Genomic DNA, 24519 nt, shown 5'->3' with positions numbered 1-24519 from the left:
ACTCACTTCTAGTCCCAGTTCTGGGGAGGCGGAGGCAGGGTGATGTTTGACGTTTACTGCCCTGCAGTTTAGCTGGTGCACAAGCTTCAGGTTTGGTGAAAGAGCTTGTCTCAAAAAAAAATAAGGTGATGAAGCAACTGAGGAAGACATCCAACATTGACCTCTGGCCTCCAATGCATGCTCGCACGTTTCCGTGCATACATGACCATATACATAAACCAAAAAGGAAAAGAAAAGAAATTTGCATTTTTGTGTCGAGAGGAAAGCATAATGCATTCCCTCGAGCATTCTGAGCGCTGACAGGCGTCAGTAATCAGCCTTTGTGAGTGCAGGCGTGGGCAGAGGCCAGCGACGTGGGGCTCCTCTGATGTTGGAGTTACAGGTGAAGCCTGGTGTGGGGGCTGGGATCTGGACTCAGATCCTCTGGCAAAGCAGTGAGTGCTCTTAGCTACCCCGTCACCTCCTGGCCCTATGAACTCTTCCTCTCTGCCAGGGTTCCCCTCTGGAGCGCATCTTTAGTCTGCTTAGACGTTTGGCTACTGTGTCACACGTTCTATGAGGATGGGCCTCAAGCCTGCTAACAAAGTGGAGCATTGGCACCCACTGTCCTGATCTCTGAGTCCACAGGAAGAGTCCCAATTTGTTCTCACATAAAGTTTCTCTCTCTCTCTCTCTCTCTCTCTCTCTCTCTCTCTCTCTCTCTCTCTCTCTCTCTCTCCCCGTATGTATGTATGTATGTATGTATGTATATGTGTGTGTGTGTCTAGATATTTTTAGACAGTCTTATGGACCCCAGGTGATTCTTAGACTTGCTGCGCAGCTAAGGATGACACCGAGCTTCTGCTCTTCCTGCCTCCACCTCCTGAGTGCTGGGATTACAGATATATCCCACCACACCTGCTTTCTGTGGTGCTGAGGATGGAGTCCCAAATTTCATGCATGCCAGATCAATACTTTGCCAACTGAGCTAGCCTCATTCTCATAAAGTTTATAGAGAGCAATGTCTACATACCCTGTTGATGCTGGCTCTTGTCATGGTCGCCTTTCTCCTCATTTGAAAGGTGGGATTACAGTTAGGCCACACCCACTTGCCATTAGGGCTTCAGATGTATATGGAAGTGCTATCTGCTGATTTATTCTTTTTTTTTTAATTTTGTGTTTTTGTGTATATCCTTATTTCATACAATATATTTTGATCATAATCTTTCTCCTCCTCTGATACCTCTCAGATCCTCCCCACCTACCCAACTTTGTGTTCTTCCTTCTTTCCCTAAAGTAAAAGACAAAAATAAAAAACAGAAGTCAAAGAAACAAAAAACCAGTAAGACAAAATTTCAAAGCAGAATAAAACAAAATGTCCATTAAACAGCCAACCAACAAAACAAAACATGGACTTTGTTTTGTGTTGCTGACTACTCGTGGTGGGAGGGCCTTCCCTAAAGTGTTGCTTTTTCTGTCCAGTGATGCTCTACTGAAGAAAACTGATATTTTTCTACCAGCAAGGATTGTGCAATTTCTTTATAGAGGTGGATCACGTGTCCACGTTCCTCTCTCAGTGCTGGGATTTTATCTAGTCTGAACCTGTGCAGGTCCCGTGTTACCACAGTCTCTGTGAGTTCATATGCGCATTGGTCCTGTTTAGACTCTGCAAAGTCTCTCATTCTCTACCATTGTCACTCGTGGGGCTCCGTGGGAATTACTGTCTACTGCAAGGGGTGTCTCTGACGTGGGCTGAGTGATGCTCTTACCGATGGGTACACCATTATGTCACTAGGAGTCATTTTATTACTGTGTCTCTTTAGCAGAGTAATAGGTAGGTTTTCACCTACAGAAGATGATTTTGTCTTTATACTCTAGCCTCAACAGAACGGGATCTCCCCACGCATGTTCAAGGCCTTTGTCAGCAAGAGCCATCCAGAATTTTCCTCTAACAGACAGCAGGATGCCCAGGAGTTTTTCTTGCACCTGGTCAATCTGGTAGAGGTAAGTCTGGAGAGTGTCCCACAGAGTAGTTAGACATGCACCAGCTGCTCTAGGGGTGGCATGACCAAATGCCCCTTTTCTTTACATCAGTCACTCACCGGGCCTCTCGGTGGCTGTCTCCCCTGGCACTTGATGCGGCTGCCTCTCACATTCGGGTTCCAGATGCTGCCGGCTTTGTATGGCTTTCACGCTGTGTGTGTATGATGGGTGTGCCTGGCCTCTGCACAGAGCCCCCTGAGAGTCCCTCCAGGTCCCTGATATCCAGCCACTACCACTCAGGTGATCATGCTGCTGGTGCACCAGAGCTGGATCCCGTGGAAGCCATGAAGAATTCACCTTAAACAGAACAGAATAGCAGCCTTTCCCCGTTGGTTAGGAAAGTGTTCTTTACAGAAGAGGGAGAAAACTCAGAGGAGCAAATCAGAGCTGTCATAATAGCAGGCGCTGTGGCTAACATTTTGGCAGCTGAGCCTTCAGTCATTCCCCAATCGCGTGTGAATTCTGGGTGTGAGAGTAGTATTTTTCCCAACTGCGTGTGAATTCTGGGTGTGAGCAGGGTTTCCCTTAGCTTATTGCCATATCCTCATGTGCCCTAATATAGCATGGTTTCTTCATTTGTCTATAGTCTACATTAAGTGCATTTGAAACTGTATCAAACATATCTTGTTTTCCCAGGACAGTAGATTTTCCTCTTTCTATTCATTAGCTTATCTTCCTTACTTCTTCTGATCCCATCAACACCTATCTGTCTTCTGTGGTTTTAATGACTTTGTAATATTACTTCACAGGTGAACTTGAATTTATTTATCCAACCCCTCATTTGGGGACACTATATAAACCACAGTGTCTATTATTATTATTATTGCAAATTTTCACCTCCTCCCCTTTTCCCATTTCCCTCCCCCTCCCCCCATTCCCCAAATCACAGTGTCTTAATCTGGTTGACTCTCATGTCCAGAAAAAACTGCTCCATAAAGAAAGATCTTGATGCCAGAATCGTAGTTGACATTGTGCTATATTTTATTCACGGCTTCATTCCCCTGTATCCACTAACCTGGTTCTATCTGACCTTCAGAGGAATCGCATTGGCTCAGAAAACCCGAGTGATGTTTTCCGGTTTTTGGTGGAAGAGCGCATTCAGTGCTGTCAGACCCGCAAGGTCCGCTATACGGAAAGAGTGGACTACCTGATGCAGTTACCTGTAGCCATGGAGGCAGCAACCAACAAAGGTAACAGTCCTGGGTGGGAAAAGAGCCATGTGTGCCTCCCTGCGGGCAGACCTGCCCCAGAGATAAGGTGCCCGGTCACTGGGATGGATGGGGTTGTGTTTGCGTTGCACGGCCCTTCTCATTTTTTCCAAGTCCCTGCATGACTGTCTGTGGAGGTGGCTAAATGTATCATGCAGAGGATTCTGGACAGGGGCTGCTTTCGAACCCAGAAATGGGGCTCACGGTTAGGCTGCAGTCAGCAAGTTATGTTGTTTGTGGCGATGTGGGTAGGGTTCTCTCATGACACGGAAAAGATGCTCTGGTATAAGCTGGATGGAAATGGATCTTTGGGTGTTAGAAGTGGAATTAGAGATTTTCTACCTGAGTCTTTAAGGCAGGCCTCCTGAGAGGTGACTTACAGGCAGGGCACTCTGTAACAGTGAGGCCCAAGAAGAGAATGCCTGGACTTTGAAATGCAGGAGAGTGCCATCATGTAGCCTTTCAGGGCATGGCTCCGTCCCACACTGTCAGTGTGATCTGATTCTTCCCAGGCAGGAGGGATGGATGGTATTCCTTAGAGTTTTGTCTTAGAGAGGAAAAGGGCAAAATGGCTGTTGGATTGTTCATGTTTGCGGTACCTGCCATCCTTGTAAAAATTCCTCTTTGAGTGCCTATTGCTACTATTTGGGGGAGTTAATTTATTATGATATTGGAAGTGATGGTCCTGATGGTTTAATGATGAAATTATTTCCATTGTCTATGCATGCATACAGCTTTGTGTTGCATTTAGATTCTTGACCATCATCTGAAATACAGAAGGCTGTGGAGTGTGTGCTTTGTTGCGTTTTGAGAGTGAGGGCTGTCTTACTGTTGTTCCATGAAGTGCCTGACGAAAGTCACTGGGGGAAGGAAGGGAGGAAGGAAGGGAAAAAGGGAGGGAGGGAAAAAGGGAGAGAAAGAAAGGGAGGGAGGGAGAGAGGGAAAAAGGGAGGGAGAGAGGAAGGGAAGAAGGGAAAGAGGAAGAAAGAGAGGGAGGAAGGAACAGAGGAAAGGAGGGAAGGAGGGCTTATTTTGTGCCGAAGTTACAGCATGTAGTCCTTCATTACAGGGAAGTTGTGTTGAAGGGTGAAGGGAGCTGGTTACATTTCTTTCTAACCTGGAAGCAGAGGAAGCTTGTGTTCAGCTTGCCGTCTTCTTCATATGCACTCAGGATGCTGATGGGGCTACTCATTTTTAGGGTGGATCTTCCCATTCAAATGAACCTAATCAAGACAATCCCTCACAGGCTCGGTCAGCTGCTAAACTAATCTAGATAATCCCCGAGGGCTATGCCTGGAGGTTTTACCTCCTAGATGCTGGGAGAACCTGACAAGTTGATTGTCAGTCTGAGCCACTGGAAGGAACAATTGGTTTTCCTTGCTCACCTCAGACTTACAGGTTCTGTTCAGGTCTGTCAGCCTCCGTGACAAAGATGTTCTCTAAAATTAATGTTGGTTTGAGAGTCTCAGTGCTCAGTTTCTCAAAGGGAATTCACATGCTATATAGGATGTGTGTGTGTGTGTGTGTGTGTGTGTGTGTGAGGATGGTGTGCAGAGAGACCTTTGTAAATGCAAAATGAGGAGAGTTGCATGAGTTGGCTTACAGCAACCCCAGCTACAGGATTAGGAGGAGCAGCAGCACTCGGGCCCAGCAGGTGTCGCTGCAGAAGCAGTATCCATGCGAGGCTGCCATCTGGATCCTCTTGTGATGATTTCTGTTGTCAGGGAGAAGCATCAGACTCCCACTTGAGCAGTTGCTTTACTGATGTAGTTGGTAGGGCGAGGCAGAATGAATCCGTTTGCATTTTAAAAGCTTTAATACAGTCCTGTGGTCTCGATTCGCTATGTGAGTGGTAATCTTTTTAAGAAAAGAAAGGAGAAATGTAGTTTAGTTTCTGGATTTCTTGTAACATTTAATGTTTGTAGGCTAGATAGAAGTACTGTGTTGTAAACTGACGGTAGACAGAGATGGTGTTTTTTATTTTGTGGGGTGTGCTTTCGAGACAAGGTTTCTCTGTAGCTTTAGAGCCTCTCATGGCACTAGCTCTTGTAGATCAGGCTGGCCTTGAACTCACAGAGATCTGCCTGCCTCAGCCTCCTGAGTGCTGGGATTAAAGGCATGCGCCACTGGCTGAGAAGGGGTTTTAAAAGCTTTTCAGAGGGGGTTAGGAAATATGTATGTGCATAAGCCAATCTATTAGGAGGGAATTTTTGTTATTGTTGTTGCTATTGTGAAATAATCAACCGGAAAGGAAATGATATTCAAAGTACCTGTGATGTTTTACCTGCAATTAGTGTCAAAATGGGAACAGATCCCTGGTCCCTCAAGGATCCCCAGCACGCTCACTTCTTTCCTTTTATTATTGCCCCAGAAAGTAGTGGACTGGGTGCTGTTTCTGAGGGTTGGTTGTATTTCCAGGATGGTGTTGGTGGATAAGGGCAGGCTTAGACACATGCTCCCCTTAACCTCATGCCGTTGTGGGACCCATGACTGTAGTCACAGTGGCTGGAGGAAGCAAATCAGAAAGCATGTTACACCAATTCTCACCATTGTCTGGAGCTCGCTGACAGTCCTGATTTATCTCCTTCCCTTGGCCATGTTCTTTTTGAGACAACTTAAAGTTGGCAGTCCCTCTCCAACCAAGCACCCAATCATTTGAAAAACCCTGAGCATCGGGGTTATATCTCTTTTGGGCCTCATCTGTGTTTGTTGACCAGGCCGTTAAGTCTAGGCTTCTCAGTGGCCTTAGTTTCTTTGTCAGGGAAGTGAAGGGCCTGGGGAGAGGAGAGCTCTTGGTTCCCCGACAGCTGCAAACTCTGGTGTGAATCGGTAGAAGAGCAGCACTTGGGTCACTGGAGGGTGGGAAAGTGGAACCGTAGGCCCCTGAGTCATTGTTGTCTCATCTGGACTCAGTTCCTTATTGTTGGTCTCAAAATGAAATAGCAAAACAAGCAAGAATAAAGAAAAATTCGAGTGATAGCTGGGCGCTGGTTGCTCAAACGTTTAATCTCAGCATGCAGGAGGCAGAGGCAGGCAGATCTTTGTGAGTTCAAGGCCAGCCTGGTCTACAGAGTGAGTTCCAGGACAGCCAGGGCCACACAGAGAAACCCTGTCTCAAAAATAAATAAACAAGCAAACATATGAAAATAGAATTAAAAAGTATTTCTGTCTCCACAAAGCCTATAAGTCTTGGGAAGGGTCTTTGGGCAGACTTCTGGAACAGACCGACAGGCAGCAATCCTGACCTATAAGGAAATATACCACCCAAAGGGGTGTGGCTTTTGTGCACAAGAAAAGTGCGACCACTGCAGGTTCCTTCCTTGCTTTTCCTCAGATGAGCTGATTGCCTATGAATTGATGAGAAGAGAAGCCGAAGCAAACCGAAGACCCCTTCCCGAGCTGGTGCGAGCCAAGATCCCCTTCAGTGCCTGCCTCCAGGCCTTTGCCGAACCAGACAACGTGGAGGACTTCTGGAGCAGTGCCCTGCAGGCGAAGTCTGCAGGGGTGAAGTGAGTAGGGCTGGCAGTCCCTGGGGGAGGTGGGGGCGGAGGCAGCAGAGGGGGCTGGGTGTTCTGGGAGTTTGTGGATGCTGTTCATGAGGGTGGGATGGTTTGCGATGGTCACCTGTAGCTGTCATTCACGTCACTCGATGACCCTGACCAATAGGTCAGTCCATCCTGTGATTCTGGTTATGTGCTGGGTGGGGGAGTGTTCACCCCCCACCCCCCTTTTGTTTTTCATAAAAAGCAAAATTGAGGTTTATTCTGCAGTTGAAATTTGCCTTTTTTTCCTCTCTTGCCACGAGAGTAGGGTTGAGAAACACCCTGGCTCCCACATGGCAAGAATGGTTACTGGTAAAGAAATCCCCAAACCACTCATGGCAGCCTTCGATATGTAAACCCCAGAGCAGTGTGTTGCAGTTTTACAGTTATGTTTTGGCATAGGCCTTGGTTGATGGTGTGCCTCTCGGGGAAGTCTTGGGCATGCTAGGTGGGCATGAGCGTTTGCATGGTGAGCCCCTTACAGCCCAGTTAGGAGATGCGTCATGTTCATATGATGTTAGGTCCATGCAGTCTTTTCTCCACTTGATGATCTGATACAGTCAGTGCTTGCTAACACTCTTCGGGTTGCCCCTTGAGTGGGGGAAAGAGCGCTTACAGAGACAGAGTAAAAGGCTACTGGGAGTTATGTCCATCCGGTTCTCCCTGTTTTCCTTTTAATTGGGAAGTCTGCTTCCTCCTTCTCTACACTCCCCTTCCGTGCTGGAGATTGAGCCCGGGATTTCATAGATGCTAAACAAGCAAGCTATCAGCCAGCTATATTCTTAGCTGCTGGAAGCTTGTCTCTGGAATTTTACCACTGGGGAATGTTTTTGGCCTCCTCTTGAAGGGCGAGAGTGAGGTCTGAGTTGACAGAGTGAAGCGTGCAGGGCCGGGCTGCCCTGCTGTTTTCCCCTACAGCCTGATTGGCACGCAGGCCTGCCATTGGCTGCTGTCTGCAGAGCCTTCAGGATCCTGTTTGCTTCAGGTTAGATGTCACATGCCAGAAACAGGAAAATAAGACCATTTATTTCAAAGGTTAAGAGTTAGAGCCACATCTCTGTGGCAGAGGGCCTGCTAGGTGTGTATGAGCCCTGGGTTTGTTTCCCAGTACTGCAGAAAACAAAACAAAACAACAACCACTCCAAAATTCCAGTCCCCATATACCTCAGAGCGAAATCAGAGAACCCGAAATAACAAAACAAAGTAAAACAAAACGCAACAAAAGCCCCATTTTTTTTTAATCAAATTAACTTTGAAAAGATCCTCGTGCAGATGGGGATTAGTAGCCATTCATTCTGTTACCAGCGGTCTGTCCTTAGGTAAGTTTTGTCGTAGGGACTGCTGATTGTGTGTGTGTGTGTGTGTGTGTGTGTGTGTGTGTGTGTAAGTGTGTGTGTGCAAGCATGTGCAATGTGTACAGGTACATACTTACCTCATGGTATATGTGGAAGAGAACATCCTTCTCCCATTTCTACCTCATTTGTCACATGGCCTCTCTTGTTATTGTCCTTGCATATCGCAGCCGTACGGCAGCCAGTCCTGCAAGTTCCAGGGATTCTTACGGCTCCACCTCGCACCTCACTGTGAGAGCACGGGAATGACTGAGTATATCACTGCCTGGGTGTCTGAACCCAGGTCCCTAAAGAGCTATCTCCTCAGAGTGCATATGTTTTTCTAGGTGTGGAAAGAATTAGCATTGTATCACAATTGTTGTTATATGAAGACACAGTCCTTGTGGGACAGAAAAAGAAGGGAGCTCCTAAAATACCCACCCTTTACAATTTCCTGAGGCGCTTGTGATGAACTTGCTGTCAGCTGTATCTTTTATTATTATTTCTGTTGTGTTTTGAGGTAGGGTCTTGCTATAGCCCAGCCTCCCACCCCCAAGTTTTTAAAATGCTCTTAGTGGTGTGAGGTAGGCTCCTTTAGTCTCCCACTTCCCAGAGGGGTCACTGGAAAGAGAAGCAATTGGCCAGTAAGTGGCCTGCTTGGGAGAATGGCCTGGTCTGACTGCACTCCTAACCCAGGTTTATCTGTGTTACCACCATGTTATACGCATGTCCATATGTAGCCATGATTAGTGTTCCTTATTATACTTTATAATGTTCCAAATGCTAATTTTGGCATTTGGCAAAGCCAGCTAGTGAACTTCTGGGAATTAATTATTTTTAATTTATTTATTTATATTTTTTTAGCAATGTAGGCTATAATTTGACTGACATTTTGTTAGTGTGAGGTCTTGAATTTTCCTTTTGTTAGACCCAGAGCCTGAACATCCAGGAAAAGGCATAAGGTATCCTTGGTGGCCAGGTGTGGTAGTACATCCCTGTAATCCCCAAACTGGGAAAGCTGAGGCAGGAGGATGGTTAAGTTCATGGGCAATCTGGGCGATTGATAGATATCAAGGTCAGCGTAGACTACACACACACACACACACACACACACACACACACACACACACACCTCTGTATTACTAACAAGCAAAGAGTAGATTGATCTTGGTGCACCAGTAGGTCAGGATGGACCCAGAAACAATGAGCTTTTAAATCAGTGGTTCTCAACCTGTGGGTCTCGACCCCTTTGGGAGCAACCCTTTCACAGGGGTCACATAAGACCACTGGAAAATGAAACGCAGATATTTACATTATGATTTGTTGTAGTAGCTAAATCAGAGTTATGAAGTACAACAAAATAATTTTATGGTTGGGGGACAGTCACCACAGCATAAGGAGCTATATTAAAGGATTAGAGGCATTAGGAAGGTTGAGAAACACTGGTGTAAATGATCCTAACAGACCGTGTCTGGGAAGACTGGTATTGTTTGGAACATCCATTCACCCACCAATATACTGCTCACAATAGGCAGAGAGCGGGACAAAATCCAGCTCCTGTCCTTGAGCCAATGTGGCTGTGGAGGGATTTCATTTCCTCCTTGTCATTCGGGAAAGATGAGCGCAGTGGGCTCAGAGCAGACTCTCCAGGTCAGCAGCACTGTGACCTTGGCCAAAGGACTCTCCTCCTAGTACCCTGTTTCCTATCCATAAAGCACTGATAACTGAAGTATTTTATTTATAGAACTGAGGAGGTCCAAGGGAGCTGAGGACAAGTCCTTTGCAGGGTCTCTGTCAGTAGTTAGGACGAGTGGTGTCGCTATTGTCATTGTGACCTTTTGTGTGCATGTGTGCATGTGTGTGTGTGTGTGTGTGTGTGTGTGCGCCCGCGTGATGCCTTGGATCATGTGGCCTGCATGTGGTTGATTAGTTATATTTTTGGCACATTTAGTAGAAAGCAACTAGTATCTTTTCTACTTAGCAGGTTTTTAACCCTATGGAGCAGATCATTTTAGTCACTGCGGCTTTTATTTTTCCCTTAATAAAATGTCTCCATAGCATTTAGCCTTAGCTGTAATAAGTGAGCAATTGATGTCTTAAATAATGCCACTAGGCGTCAGGTAACTGCAGACCCAATAGTAGTGCCAAGACCTGTTCTGAGCACCTGACTAACTTAATTCCCGCAGCTTTTTAAAAAGGTAAATTAAATATTCATACAGATTTTTTAGATTTATATTCTGATAATCTTTATTTAAAATGTATACATTTCTAAGAAAAGCTATACAGATTAGGTTTAGGAATAAAAGACTATGCAAAAGTTTTGTTTATACTTACTCATTCTTCTTTCACAAAGCACCGTTTATGACATTGTTGGATTTAACTGTAAACTTGATGTCCTCAAACCGCTGCTAATGAGTAAAAACTCTTACCTCTCTCTCTCAAGGAACCTGAACAGATAGATATGGAGCAGCCTCTCCAAGTGTGGTTGGGTTTAGGGCCTGAGTTTTGAAGACACTTGTCTTTGAAACGTGGAGACAGTTTACTCTGCCGCCTTGTACGCCGAGGTTGGTAGTTACCTGTACCAGTCACGTCTTCCATGGTTCGCCCATCCTCTGTCCCAACATCAGACTGATGCCCTGCCATGACTCTGTTTTCACACAGCTCTTTAGCATAAGGGTCTGCAGCTGTGGCTCCTGACTCCCCCTTGGCATGTCACTGATTTAACGAGAAGAGCAGCTCCGGGGCAGGGGCGTTGGCTCAGTCAGTAAAGAATCTGAGAGTGAGGGCCTGCCTGTTGGAGAGAGCCCACCTGCATTTGGTCTCAGGGCACTGTGTCAAAAGCTGAGCGTGGTGATGCGTGCCTGTGTGCATGGTGCTGGGGAGCGGGGATGCAGGAAGATTCCTGGGGGCAGTGGAGACTGCTTGAGAAAGGCAGTTACCCCGTGTTGGCCTTTGGCCTACACATTCCTGCTGTGTCCGTACACATGAACATGTTTCTCTCTCTCATCTCCTTCTCTCTTCCTTCCACTCTTTCTCCACCCTCTCTCGCACACACCATCCAACAGTTAGAAGATAACTTTTTATTTTTGCATCAGTTAAAAATGCTGCAGCAGCAGGTGAATTGTGTTGGTTTTGATAAACCAGAGGTCTTGGCCTCACTTCCGTGAGGATGATGTTTACTGAGGCTTCTCAGACAACCAGAGAACCTGACTGAAGGGACTGTAAATTTCTTCCAAGAGCCAGGATAATTCTAGATCAATTCCTTGACAGGATCAACCTCTTAGCTGCCTTACATTATGGCCTGTTCCCTTCTGCTGTCCTTGTGATGGAGAATTTGAGACACAGCAGGCTATGTAACTTGTCTGGGGGAGAATACAGGCCAGTGATGGCCTAATTCAGTGTCCAAGACCTTAGGGCTGGCAGAATTCACTTCCCTTTCTTAGTACAGTACTGTCTGGTGTGTCGAGAGGTTCTGCACTAGTGTGAGCACTGCACAGCCGAGGTTCTTCACTAGTGTGAACACTGGCGGCAGATGCATGAGTAAGCTCACTTCTAGATGGGCCAGTGATTTACCCAGATTTGCAGTGAATTACAGAGCCTTCTGAAGCCCCAAAGCTACACCTTTCTGCTATTTATGGCCAGCCTGTGCTGTGTCTACTGTTCTGCAGTAGAGGGCAGTACTACGTTGACGTTTGCCTTGTGCGGTCTGGGAAAAGATGTATTCCAAAAAGAAGGCAATGGTTCTAATTCAAAAGGTGCGGGTTGGAGGCGGCAGCTCAGAATCTTCTATTTTAAAACAGACCCACGGTACCATCCATGGCTCATTTTCTGTACTTGATTTTAACCAAAAGACCGAGAAATTAGGCGGCTCATTTTCTGTTTATATAGACAGCCCAATAGAACCGAATGCTGGAGATGATGGGTAACTGAATGAGCTGGAACAAAGGCATGAATTTGATGTACAAATTGAATAGTTAGTCTATGTGTAAAAGTGAGAAACCCAAGCCTAGGACATTGGATCTTTCGTTTTAAGTGAACTCAGAATTAACATGTATCAGTTTTAAAATGTAAGGTTTAGTGGGCTCAGGAGATGCTTCAGCAAATTAAGAGCACTTGCTGCTCTTGCAGAGGACCAGGGTTTGGTTCCCAGGACCCACATAGTGGCTCATGACCACTTTCAGGTCCAGTTCCAGAGGATATGGGGCCCCCTTTTCTTGCCTTTGCAGACACCAGACACAAACATGGTACATATGCATACACGCAGGCAAACACTCGTACATATAAACCAAAATCCTTTAAAAGGCAAGACCTAGGTTTAGATACTTTAGGTAATTTCTCCCAAACAGAGCTATCTGTAGGACTCATGCCACCTGGGATTCGGGTTTTAAAGAGGTGCAGTAATAAAAGGTCAGCCTAAACCCAATTCTGGTCCACCTCCCTTCTACCAGCCCATTGCCGGGAGGTGGTGATTCTACATCTCAGTGAAGCAGGGCTTCTCTGCATCATCTGGGGAATGTCACAGACACGGAGCATGCTTGACTGAGAACACCTACAAGTACATACACGGAAACCCTGCAAGAATGCTGGGAAACCAAACGGCTGAAAAGCCCTTTTCCGAATGTCGCAGCAAGCGCTCGCTGTGAAACAGCTGCACTCGTTGCTCACGTGGCCTGCATCAGCGTTTTCTTTGGCGGAGAGGCCAGGAGGTTGGAGCGAGTGGCGAGTAGCCGTGCACCTGACTGTGGTCCAGTTCCTCCTCACAGGGCGGTCCTTGGCGTTGCCAGGCGCCTCCGGCAAAGCTGCCAGTGCGCTGTCGACTGCATTCGCCTTTCTTTCTGCCTTGTTTGATTGATCTCCCCTCCCCCCTCTTGTGCTCCCCAGAACATCTCGCTTTGCCTCATTCCCTGAATACTTGGTAGTGCAGATAAAGAAGTTCACTTTTGGTCTTGACTGGGTTCCCAGAAAATTTGGTAGGTATCCTTTGCATGCTTTTGCTTAAACTGTTCGAGTGAGCCACTTAACAAGACATGGCATGTGAAAGAGGCCGTCAGGACCCCTGCCCCCGCCATGCCCATCCCAGTCTTTCTCTGTCACCCCCACCTTTCCCTGGTTTCACAGCCTGCTAGAAATACTGACAATAAGAAATGCCACATGCTGACCACCCCTTCACGGCTGCGCTCTGTAGGGACCGGGTTCTAAAGAGGGAAAGTGCGGTCCTCACGGTGGCGCATCCTGCATGGAACCGTGCATCCTTGTCACTTGGGACCTTTGGGAAACGCGGATGCTAACTGGCAGATGCAGGGTGGGCTGAGAGACTGTGTTTCTAACCCACCCCACTTTTCTCTGGACTCACAGCCTTAGGTTACCATGACTAGTCTACATACCACACTTGGGGTACAAGGAGGCACGATACAGCATCCTCCTAGCAGCCTTCCCCTGCCTCTGAACACAGCGGGTGCCCCTGACATTCATCAAAATCATACAGATTTTACTAACGGACACATGGAAACAGTTGCTTTGTGCTGTAGAATGAGGAATGTGGTTTGGGCTTCATGGTACTTCATTCTCACCCATATGCAAGGCCCATGGCCACTGTGGAAGGCTTAGTTTCCAGACAAGGCATAAAGGCCATTTCCTCCACTGCCAGGGTTGAATCTGACAGGTCTTAAATGGCTCCAGGAGGTGGAAGGATGTGTTTTTTGCCGTTGATAGCTTCTTAGGTAAGGACTTTAGAGTGTTTGCCAATCTCTTAGGGATTGTGTTTGAGCATTTCTGCAACTTAGCATTGCAAATCTTAGGAGTCATCCAAACACTGGTGGAAGGGGACAGGAAAGAGGATGGAACCCAGCCAGGGTGATTTCCTAGGGAGCCTGCGGCTGGTGGGCACAGAGTGACAGGTTGTCCTTTGTGTGGGGCTATTCCTGATTCCCAGGAGACCCTTGGTTTTCTTGCGGAGGAGGTTAGGGTGCAGAGGTTCTGAGAGCAGGACACTGATCACTCTGTGCCCTACTGACTTCTGGGGGGGGGGGGCGACTAGATACTTGAGAAGAAAAACTTTTGACTGCTTTGGACAGTTTTCTTTTTGTTGTTGTTCTTGGAATTTTTGTGAAGGAATAAAAATAAAATCAGATTTTTTGACTGTTTGAAGGAATCTCAAGGAAGGCCTGAACCTTTCCTTTCAGGAATAGTTGTATCAATGTTGTATGCCTGACCTGTGTTTGGTTCTACTGGTCCTTAAAATTTAACTTTTTAAATTTAGCTTATGTTCTTGAATTATTGTTACATTTATACTTACTTGTTTAATTTTTTTTTTGAGGCAGGATCTCATGTAGTTCAGAATGTCTTTGAAGTTCCTGTGTAGAGGAGTCTAGCCTTGAACTTCTGATCTTCCCAAGTTCCATGTTTACAGGCATGTTCTACCATGCCCAGCCCGCTTTGCTGTCTTGAGTAGGATTTACATATTGGTCATCATTTGGAGATAGTTATTCTTCAGGCCTGAAGGACATAACCCTAAAATTGGAGTTGAACCCGCTTTTGTTTCTGTTTGCAGAGGTACAGCCCCAAGTCTCAGGTGCTATTTAGAAATCTTGTGTCTGAGTAGGTCAAATGCCACTGAGCCAAGAGGGTTTTGTCTTTCTCCCAAGCACCCAGGGGTAGACACAAGAGTCAGTCAAGTTGTTTTGAGTTTTATCACTTGTAACTTAGAATCATCACAGTTTCTCGTATGATCTGAATAAAATATAAATTAGGAGTTCTCAAACTCAAATGTGCAACAGGGCAGGGAAGGAACATGCAGGAAAGAAGAGCTGCTGGGTAGAGGAGTACACAGCCTACCGTCATGGCGGACACACACAGTCTACTGTCATGGAGGACACACACAGTCTACTGTCATGGTGGACACACACACAGCCTACCATCATGGCGGACACACACAGCCTCCTGTCATGGCGGACACACACAGCCTCCTGTCATGGGGGACACACACAGCCTCCTGTCATGGTGGACACACACAGCCTACTGTCATGGCAGACACACACAGTCTACTGTCATGGCGGACACACACAGCCTCCTGTCATGGTGGACACACACAGTCTACTGTCATGGTGGACACACACAGTCTACTGTCATGGCGGACACACACAGCCTCCTGTCATGGTGGACACACACAGTCTACTGTCATGGTGGACACACACAGTCTACTGTCATGGTGGACACACACAGCCTACTGTCATGGTGGACACACACAGCCTACTGTCATGGTGGACACACACAGTCTACTGTCATGGTGGACACACACAGTCTACTGTCATGGTGGACACACACAGTCTACTGTCATGGTGGACACACACAGTCTACTGTCATGGGGGACACACACAGTCTACTGTCATGGCGGACACACACAGTCTACTGTCATGGCGGACACACACAGTCTACTGTCATGGCGGACACACACAGCCTACTGTCATGGTGGACACACACAGCCTACTGTCATGGTGGACACACACAGTCTACTGTCATGGTGGACACACACAGTCTACTGTCATGGTGGACACACACAGTCTACTGTCATGGGGGACACACACAGTCTACTGTCATGGTGGACACACACAGTCTACTGTCATGGGGGACACACACAGTCTACTGTCATGGTGGACACACACAGTCTACTGTCATGATGGACACACACAGCCTACTGTCATGGGGGACACACACAGTCTACTGTCATGGTGGACACACACAGCCTACTGTCATGGGGGACACACACAGTCTACTGTCATGGTGGACACACACAGTCTACTGTCATGGGGGACACACACAGTCTACTGTCATGGTGGACACACACAGTCTACTGTCATGGTGGACACACACAGTCTACTGTCATGGGGGACACACACAGTCTACTGTCATGGTGGACACACACAGTCTATTGTCATGGTGGACACACACAGTCTACTGTCATGGTGGACACACACAGTCTACTGTCATGGTGGACACACACAGTCTACTGTCATGGTGGACACACACAGTCTACTGTCATGGTGGACACACACAGTCTACTGTCATGGTGGACACACACAGTCTACCGTCATGGTGGACACACACAGTCTACTGTCATGGTGGACACACACAGCCTACTGTCATGGTGGACACACACAGCCTACTGTCATGGTGGACACACACAGTCTACCGTCATGGTGGAGACACACAGTCTACTGTCATGGAGGACACACACAGTCTACCGTCATGGTGGAGACACACAGTCTACTGTCATGGAGGACACACACAGTCTACTGTCATGGAGGACACACACAGTCTACTGTCATGGGGGACACACACAGTCTACTGTCATGGTGGACACACACAGCCTACTGTCATGGTGGACACACACAGTCTACTGTCATGGCGGACACACACAGCCTACTGTCATGGTGGACACACACAGCCTACTGTCATGGTGGACACACACAGTCTACTGTCATGGGGGACACACACAGTCTACTGTCATGGTGGAGACACACAGTCTACTGTCATGGTGGACACACACAGTCTACTGTCATGGTGGACACACACAGCCTACTGTCATGGCGGACACACACAGTCTACTGTCATGGTGGACACACACAGTCTACTGTCATGGTGGACACACACAGCCTACTGTCATGGTGGACACACACAGTCTACTGTCATGGTGGACACACACAGTCTACTGTCATGGCGGACACACACAGTCTACTGTCATGGCGGACACACACAGCCTACTGTCATGGTGGACACACACAGCTTACTGTCATGGCGGACACACACAGTCTACTGTCATGGTGGACACACACAGTCTACTGTCATGGTGGACACACACAGCCTACTGTCATGGCGGACACACACAGTCTACTGTCATGGCGGACACACACAGCCTCCTGTCATGGTGGACACACACAGTCTACTGTCATGGTGGACACACACAGTCTACTGTCATGGTGGACACACACAGTCTACTGTCATGGTGGACACACACAGCCTACTGTCATGGCGGACACACACAGTCTACTGTCATGGGGGACACACACAGTCTACTGTCATGGTGGACACACACAGTCTACTGTCATGGTGGACACACACAGTCTACTGTCATGGTGGACACACACAGTCTACTGTCATGGGGGACACACACAGCCTACTGTCATGGTGGACACACACAGTCTACTGTCATGGTGGACACACACAGTCTACTGTCATGGTGGACACACACAGTCTACTGTCATGGTGGACACACACAGTCTACTGTCATGGTGGACACACACAGTCTACTGTCATGGTGGACACACACAGCCTACTGTCATGGAGGACACACACAGTCTACTGTCATGGTGGACACACACAGTCTACTGTCATGGTGGACACACACAGTCTACTGTCATGGTGGACACACACAGTCTACTGTCATGGTGGACACACACAGTCTACTGTCATGGCGGAAACACACAGCCTCTGTCATGTGGACACACACAGTCTACTGTCATGGTGGACACACACAGTCTACTGTCATGGTGGACACACACAGCCTACTGTCATGGAGGACACACACAGTCTACTGTCATGGTGGACACACACAGTCTACTGTCATGGTGGACACACACAGTCTACTGTCATGGCGGACACACACAGTCTACTGTCATGGTGGACACACACAGTCTACTGTCATGGTGGACACACACAGTCTACTGTCATGTGGACACACACAGTCTACTGTCATGTGGACACACACAGTCTACTGTCATGGTGGACACACACAGTCTACTGTCATGTGGACACACACAGTCTACTGTCATGTGGACACACACAGTCTACTGTCATGTGGACACACACAGTCTACTGTCATGGTGGACACACACAGTCTACTGTCATGGCGGACACACACAGTCTACTGTCATGGTGGACACACACAGTCTACTGTCATGGCGGACACACACAGTCTACTGTCATGGCGGACACACACAGTCTACTGTCATGGCGGACACACACAGTCTACTGTCATGGTGGACACACACAGTCTACTGTCATGTGGACACACACAGTCTACTGTCATGTGGACACACACAGTCTACTGTCATGTGGACACACACAGTCTACTGTCATGTGGACACACACAGTCTACTGTCATGTGGACACACACAGTCTACTGTCATGGTGGACACACACAGCCTACTGTCATGTGGACACAGCACAGCCTCTGTCATGGCAGGCTCCACTGTGTGTAATAACATAGTTCAGAAAGACGTCCTCCTCTCCCATATGCATGATATGCATGTTTGGGGCAGTCCAGAGCAGTGGGGTCAGTGTGAAACGGTCACAGAGGCCATCATTGTCCAGAATAAGCTAAAGGGAAGCTCAGATGGTTAACACAGGAAAATGTACTGCAGCTCCATGGTTTTTGAAATTAAATTTATATCCATATTTAAAAAAATTGAATCACGTACATATTTTAAAAAGCACAAAATGAAGTGCGTCTGGACCGCGGGTAGCCTGGCTGCTAGTCCGTGATCACTGACTTCTCTGACCTGCTGCTGTCCAGTGTGACACCTCTGTCCCACCACTCTCTGCCCTTTCCTTGAGCCTTCCATTAACCTTGTGGCTTGACAAGTCTGTTGTGCTGAGCTTCCTCTAGGCTGCCTAGATGCATGCATGCAGTGAACTTCCGCAGATTTATAATGAACTGGTTGCGGACTCTGGAGAGTCCAGTGAGCATAATCTTTTGTTTTGCAGACGTTTCTATTGATATGCCAGACCTACTCGATATCAGCCACCTCAGAGCCAGGGGCTTACAGCCAGGAGAAGAGGAACTTCCAGACATCAGTCCCCCTATAGTCATTCCTGATGACTCAAAAGGTACCGTCTTCTGCTGGAAGGATGCTCACTGCCTCCCACCTTCCTCCAGCAGGGGTAGTCACTATTCTATAGTCATTCTTGATGACTCAAAAGGTACCATCTTCTGCTGGAAGGATGCTCATTGCCTCCCACCTTCCTCCAGCAGGGGTAGTCACTATTCTATAGTCATTCTTTTTTTTTTCTTGTTTTTTTTTTAATTTTTTTTATTGATAAAAGGAGGATAAAGAAAAGAAAAAAAAAACAAATTTCCACCTCCTCCCACCAGCCTCCCATTTCCCTCCCCCTCCTCCCACTCTTCTCTCCCTCCTCCCACTCTTCTCCCCCTCCTTCCACCCCTCTCCCCTTCCCCCCACTCCTCTCCCCCTCCCTTTCCAGTCCAAAGAGCTGTCAGGGTTCCCTGCCCTGTGGTACGTCCTAGGTCCTCCCCCCTCCATCCATATCTAGGAAGGTGAACATCCAGACTGGCTAGGCTCCCACCAAGCCAGCACATTGCGTAGGATCAAAACCGCGTGCCATTGTCCTTGGCGTCTCATCAGCCCTCATTGTTCGCCATGTTCCGAGAGTCCAGTTTTATCCCATGCTTTTTCTGGTAACAGTCCAGCTGGCCTTGGTGAGCTCCCAGTAGATCATCTCCACTGTCTCAGTGGGTGGGTGCACTCCTCGTGGTCCCGACATCTTTGCTCATGTTCTCACTCCTTCTGCTCCTCATTGGGACCTTGGGAGCTCAGTCCAGTGCTCCAGTGTGGGTCTCTGTCTCTATCTCCATCCATCGCCAGATGCAAGTTCTAGGATGATATGCAATATATTCGTCAGTATTGCTCTAGGGTAGGGTCATTTCTATAGTCATTCTTGATGACTCAAAAGGTACCGTCTTCTGCTGGAAGGATGCCCACTGCCTCCCACCTTCCTTCAGCCACGGGTAGTCACTATTCCACCACTAATCTGCTCCCCAGTGAGGTCATTGACTAGACACATAGGAACGAAGCATGGCCGCACTGCACACTTCAAACACATATACTCCGAGTCATTGATCTGGGGTCCTGGTGGCAGGTGGCTCCTGGAAGGGCTTACAGACAGGCAATGGTGAGTGGCAGGGAGGTCTCAGAATAGTTTTTCTTACTGCTCATATCAACAATGTTCAGTACAGACTCTTGATTTGCAAACAGACAGTGTTCTTAGAAATAAATGTAGGGATTGAAACTATTTAGCTCACTGAGATGTCAGAACTTCTTGCTTTATTTGTGTCTAAGTGCCCCAAACCTACTGTTTCCCCTTATTACTGTAATGAACTATGTTTTTCAGGTGGTGTGTGTGTGTGTGGGGGCTAATCAGGAGTGAGAGAGTCTGGGAATATCCTGGACTGATGCGGTTTCTTTTTTCTAACACTATTGGCCATGGCTAGCTCTCATTTATAACCTGTCCCTTCATTTTCAGATCGCCTGATGAACCAGTTGATAGACCGTAGGTATCTTTAAAAATGTTTTTGGTGTCTTACATTTGTTACTAGTGTGACATGTTTTAAAGATTGGTTTATTTTTATTTTATACATATGGATGTCTTCTCTGTCTGCATGTCTGTGTACCAAGTGAAAGTCTGATGCCCACAGAGGCCAGAAGAGGGTGCCAGGTTCTCTGGAAATTAGTTAGAGAGGGTTGCGAGCCACTATGTGTGAGCTTTGGGAACAGAACCTGGGCCCTCTGGAAGAGCAGTAATTGCTCTTAACTCTTCAGCCCCCTAGTGTGACAAGCTTTTCTGTGATAGTTTAGCAAAGAAGTTTTCTGTGCTGGATACGTGCAGCTGTTCCTGGGTGGAAGGGCCTAGAAGTTGAATAAGCAACAAATCTCGGCCAACAACATGCTGCGTGAGTGGGCCTTATGGCTCAGGAGGGTTAGTGTAGGCTTGGGAGCCAGCAGTCCTTGGTGGGGGGGGGGGCTGAAAGAATTTATTTTCTGCTCTGTATGTCCCTGTTACCTCATGTGTAAACGGAGGTAACAATACCATTTCTTCTCACGAATAGCTCAATCGTTAGATGGCATAAAAAGAAGTCAAATTAAGCCCCAAACGCAATGGACTTCAGGCAGTCTTTAGATAAGGGGTTGAAGAGTGGAGAGGGCGGGAACGGAAAGTTCTGTTTCTCACAGTGGGGTATCCTGCTGTGCTCTGCAGCCTCAGACATTGACGAATCCTCCGTGATGCAGCTGGCCGAGATGGGCTTCCCTCTGGAAGCCTGCCGCAAGGCTGTGTACTTCACTGGGAACACGGGAGCCGAGGTGGCCTTCAACTGGATTATTGTGCACATGGAGGAACCTGGTAGGTGGCAAGCAATATGGGAGCGCTTTGGGGTTCATATTCCCAGGGGTATATCCCTAAAGAGGAGTTTTCAGATGGCAAAATGCTGCAGTTTGAGCAAAGTCGCCGTCTTAATCTTTTAATCAACAGCTTTCTTGAAATAACTTTCTCCTTTAAGGTGTCCACGCTTTTTGATCAAAAGATTAGAAAGATGTGGTGTCTACTTCAAGTTTGAAATAGAAAACTGAAGAAATGGAGGCCCTCTCCTTAGCTTCTTGTTTCATCTACTTTCTGAAGATGTCAGTTATATGTCCGTCAGAAGGGTACATTCACGTGGATTTTAGTCACATCACAATTAAGCAGCTGTCCAATTCTAGTAAAGTTTTGTATACCCAAAAGAAATGCTATAGACTGGAGCCATCTACAGTACTTTGAATGTAACTGGCACCCATACTCTCATAGGGAGTGGCACTATTAGGAGGCGTGGCTTTGTTGGAGTGGGTATGGCCTTGCTGAAGGAAGTATGTCACTGGGTGGGCGGGCTTTGAGGTTTCCTATGCTCAGGAAACTGTCCAGTGTCTCAGTTGACTTCCTGTTACCTGTAAGATAGAGCACTTTTAGCTCCAGTACCATGCCTGCCTGCATTCCTTCATGTCCCACCATGACGATAATGGACTGAATCTCTGAAACTATAAGCAGGCCACCCCAATTAAACGTTTTCTTTATAAGAGTTGCTGTGGTCATGGTGTCTCTTCATAGCAACAGAAACCCTAACTATGACACCGTCTCACCCATGTCCTTGCTCTCTCCAATGCCTAGTGTTCACTAATCTACTTTATGGGCATCCTACAATTGTTATGAATTGCCTGTTTTTGACCATTCATGTGGATGGAAGAGGCCGTTTGTGTCAGGCTTCTCTTGATTTTCATAGTGTATTTAGGGGTCTTATGCTGTAGCATGAAAGTATTTCCTTTTAACAGACATATAGTATCCCATTGTATAGCCATACCACAATTTATTGTCCTTCCATCATAGATGATAATCAGTTGGGTTGTTTCTATTCTTTGGAAATATTGACTGGAAATATGAACTTTTTTGCATTTGTGCATTTATAATTTGTTTCTCTTGAACAGAATTGATGTAGTTCTTTGTTTAAAATTTTGAAAACTGTCAAACAATTTTGCACAGTGGCTTAACTCTCAACCATATGTTCACCCAGGCTGAACGGGGACTCCAGTTTCTCTGAATTCTCACTGTTAGCTGTTTCCTTACAGTGGTTCCTGGGTGTACTGTGGTATGCCAGGGTGATTTCAAGAGGTATTTCCCTAATGACTGATAGCACTGGGGGCATAATTAGTTCTTTGCCTTTTTATTATTAAGTTCTAAGAGTTCTTTTTAAGTTCTAGATACAGGTTTCTAGATACAATTTCCAGAGATATTTTCCTGTTCTACTATTTCTTCTCTTCTTTTGTTGTTGTTGTTTTTTTCTTTTTTTTTCGAGACAGGGTTTCTCTGTAGCTTTGAAGTCTGTCCTAGAACTAGCTCTTGTAGACCAGGCTGGTCTCAAACTCACAGAGATCCTCCTGCCTCTGCTTCCTAAGTGCTTGGATTAAAGGCGTACACCACCACTGCCTGGCCTGTCTTCACTTCTTTTAAGTGGACACTTTAAATTTTGATGGTGTGGGCTACATCTACTTTTTTGTTTGATGAATTACACTTTTTGTGTCGTATATAAGAAATCATCACTTAATCCAGTGTCCCAAAGACTGACTTTCCGTGTTTTCTCTTTTAATTTAAAGAAATTAAAATTATTTTTATTAATTTTTAAAATTAATACTTTTAGCTCCTGTGCTTAAGACAAAGATCTCTCTTGAGTTGATTTTGTGTCTTCATGGTTTATATGCCGCTAACCAGTTGTCCTGGCACCATTTGATGAAAAGGCTGTTTTCCCGGCTGAAAGGGGTGCTTGGAAGTCATGTGACCTTGGCCTTTCCAACCTCACAGTTCTGTAAAACTGACTTACATCTCTAGCCTTAGATCTGGTTCTAGGATCCTTGATTAAACAACTTTGTATATTTTTCTACATTACTCCTACAATGTTTGTTTTCAAGACAAAAAAAAAAAACCAGAAAAATTTTAGTATAGTTATTTTCCTCAGATTTTGCTGAACCACTGGCCATCCCTGGGTACGGAGGGGCTGGAGCCTCTGTATTTGGTGCTACTGGACTGGACAACCAACCTCCTGAGGAAATTGTAGCTATCATCACATCCATGGGATTTCAGCGCAATCAAGCCGTGCAGGCCCTACGAGCCACGGTGAGCACTGGTGATTGAGCTAGCGAATTCTGGCCTTGCTGGAGGGGGTTCCAGTTTGCTCCTTGGCAACAGAGACCTCCCAGTGTCTTTGATCATTCGAATCATTGTCTGACTGTGTCCCATCACATGTCATGAAGATTTATTTTCATGTAGTATACACAAAGTTAAATTGAGTGAATGAGGGACTCACATGGCGAGCTTAGGCCTGAGGGGATGTGGAGCTGGGGCGATATGACCAAGATCTTTAACATTCCTTAATGGGACTCACAGATCTGCTTGGGGTTTGCCAGCTTCAAAGCAAAGAGAGTGCCAGGGTTCTGACTTGGCAAGAAAACGTATAAGATAAAATCTTGCTGTTTTGTTATCGAGATCTTGGAGAAATGTGTCTCGACGGCCCTTGTAGAAAGTTCTTGGAATTCTCTGCCACTGTTTCCCTCTGCAGAGAAGAATTTCTGCTGTAGTTATGACTGTCACAGTTCATTAGGAGGGGCTGTGTAGCAAGGGGTTGGTGGTGTAGGTATCTGTTTAATAGTCAGGAAAGAACTCTTGCTACCCCCCTAACGCCCCCACCCCCATCAGAACTCATTCTGAGTGGCTGTCTGCTCCCAGGTCCTTTGCCTCTTCTGACTAGGTCCCTGCTGGGGCCTATTGCTCAGCACATAGTGAGTCTTGACCAGGGCATGGGAATTTTCCTTTAAAATTCTCAAGCTATTTCAACCAGACTTTTCCTCACTTGGGTATTTTCATGAGCCCTACTTGTTTCATTGAAGTTTCTATATGCAAACAAATTCTTTAGCTTGTTAGTGCTGTCACCAACAGGGGGAGGTGGAAATAACTTTGCGTTTGGTTGGTTTGAATCATATGGGATTTCATTAGAGCAACCGTGAACCTAGGCATTCATTTCTTCTACATTTTTCCTGTATTTGA

The 24519-nt window shown here is 46.7% G+C and overlaps 1 protein-coding gene across 4 annotated transcripts in view; it reads left to right on the top strand.

Annotated features, from left to right (window-relative positions):
• Positions 1–24519, top strand: part of Usp13 (ubiquitin specific peptidase 13) — a 116948-nt gene that overhangs the window by 77757 nt on the left and 14672 nt on the right. For all 4 annotated transcript variants that reach the window (XM_075951008.1, XM_075951009.1, XM_075951006.1 and 1 more), the window contains 8 exons: positions 1858–1983; positions 3059–3212; positions 6565–6739; positions 12985–13073; positions 18865–18987; positions 20422–20448; positions 21154–21297; positions 23435–23592. In XM_075951008.1, the coding sequence (XP_075807123.1) occupies positions 1858–1983; positions 3059–3212; positions 6565–6739; positions 12985–13073; positions 18865–18987; positions 20422–20448; positions 21154–21297; positions 23435–23592 (996 nt within the window). The remainder of the gene's footprint in view (positions 1–1857; positions 1984–3058; positions 3213–6564; positions 6740–12984; positions 13074–18864; positions 18988–20421; positions 20449–21153; positions 21298–23434; positions 23593–24519) is intronic.

The sequence above is a fragment of the Microtus pennsylvanicus genome, chromosome 16, assembly GCF_037038515.1.
Source record: "Microtus pennsylvanicus isolate mMicPen1 chromosome 16, mMicPen1.hap1, whole genome shotgun sequence".
NCBI lineage: Eukaryota > Metazoa > Chordata > Mammalia > Rodentia > Cricetidae > Microtus > Microtus pennsylvanicus.
This window is presented reverse-complemented; position numbering and strand designations above follow the sequence as displayed.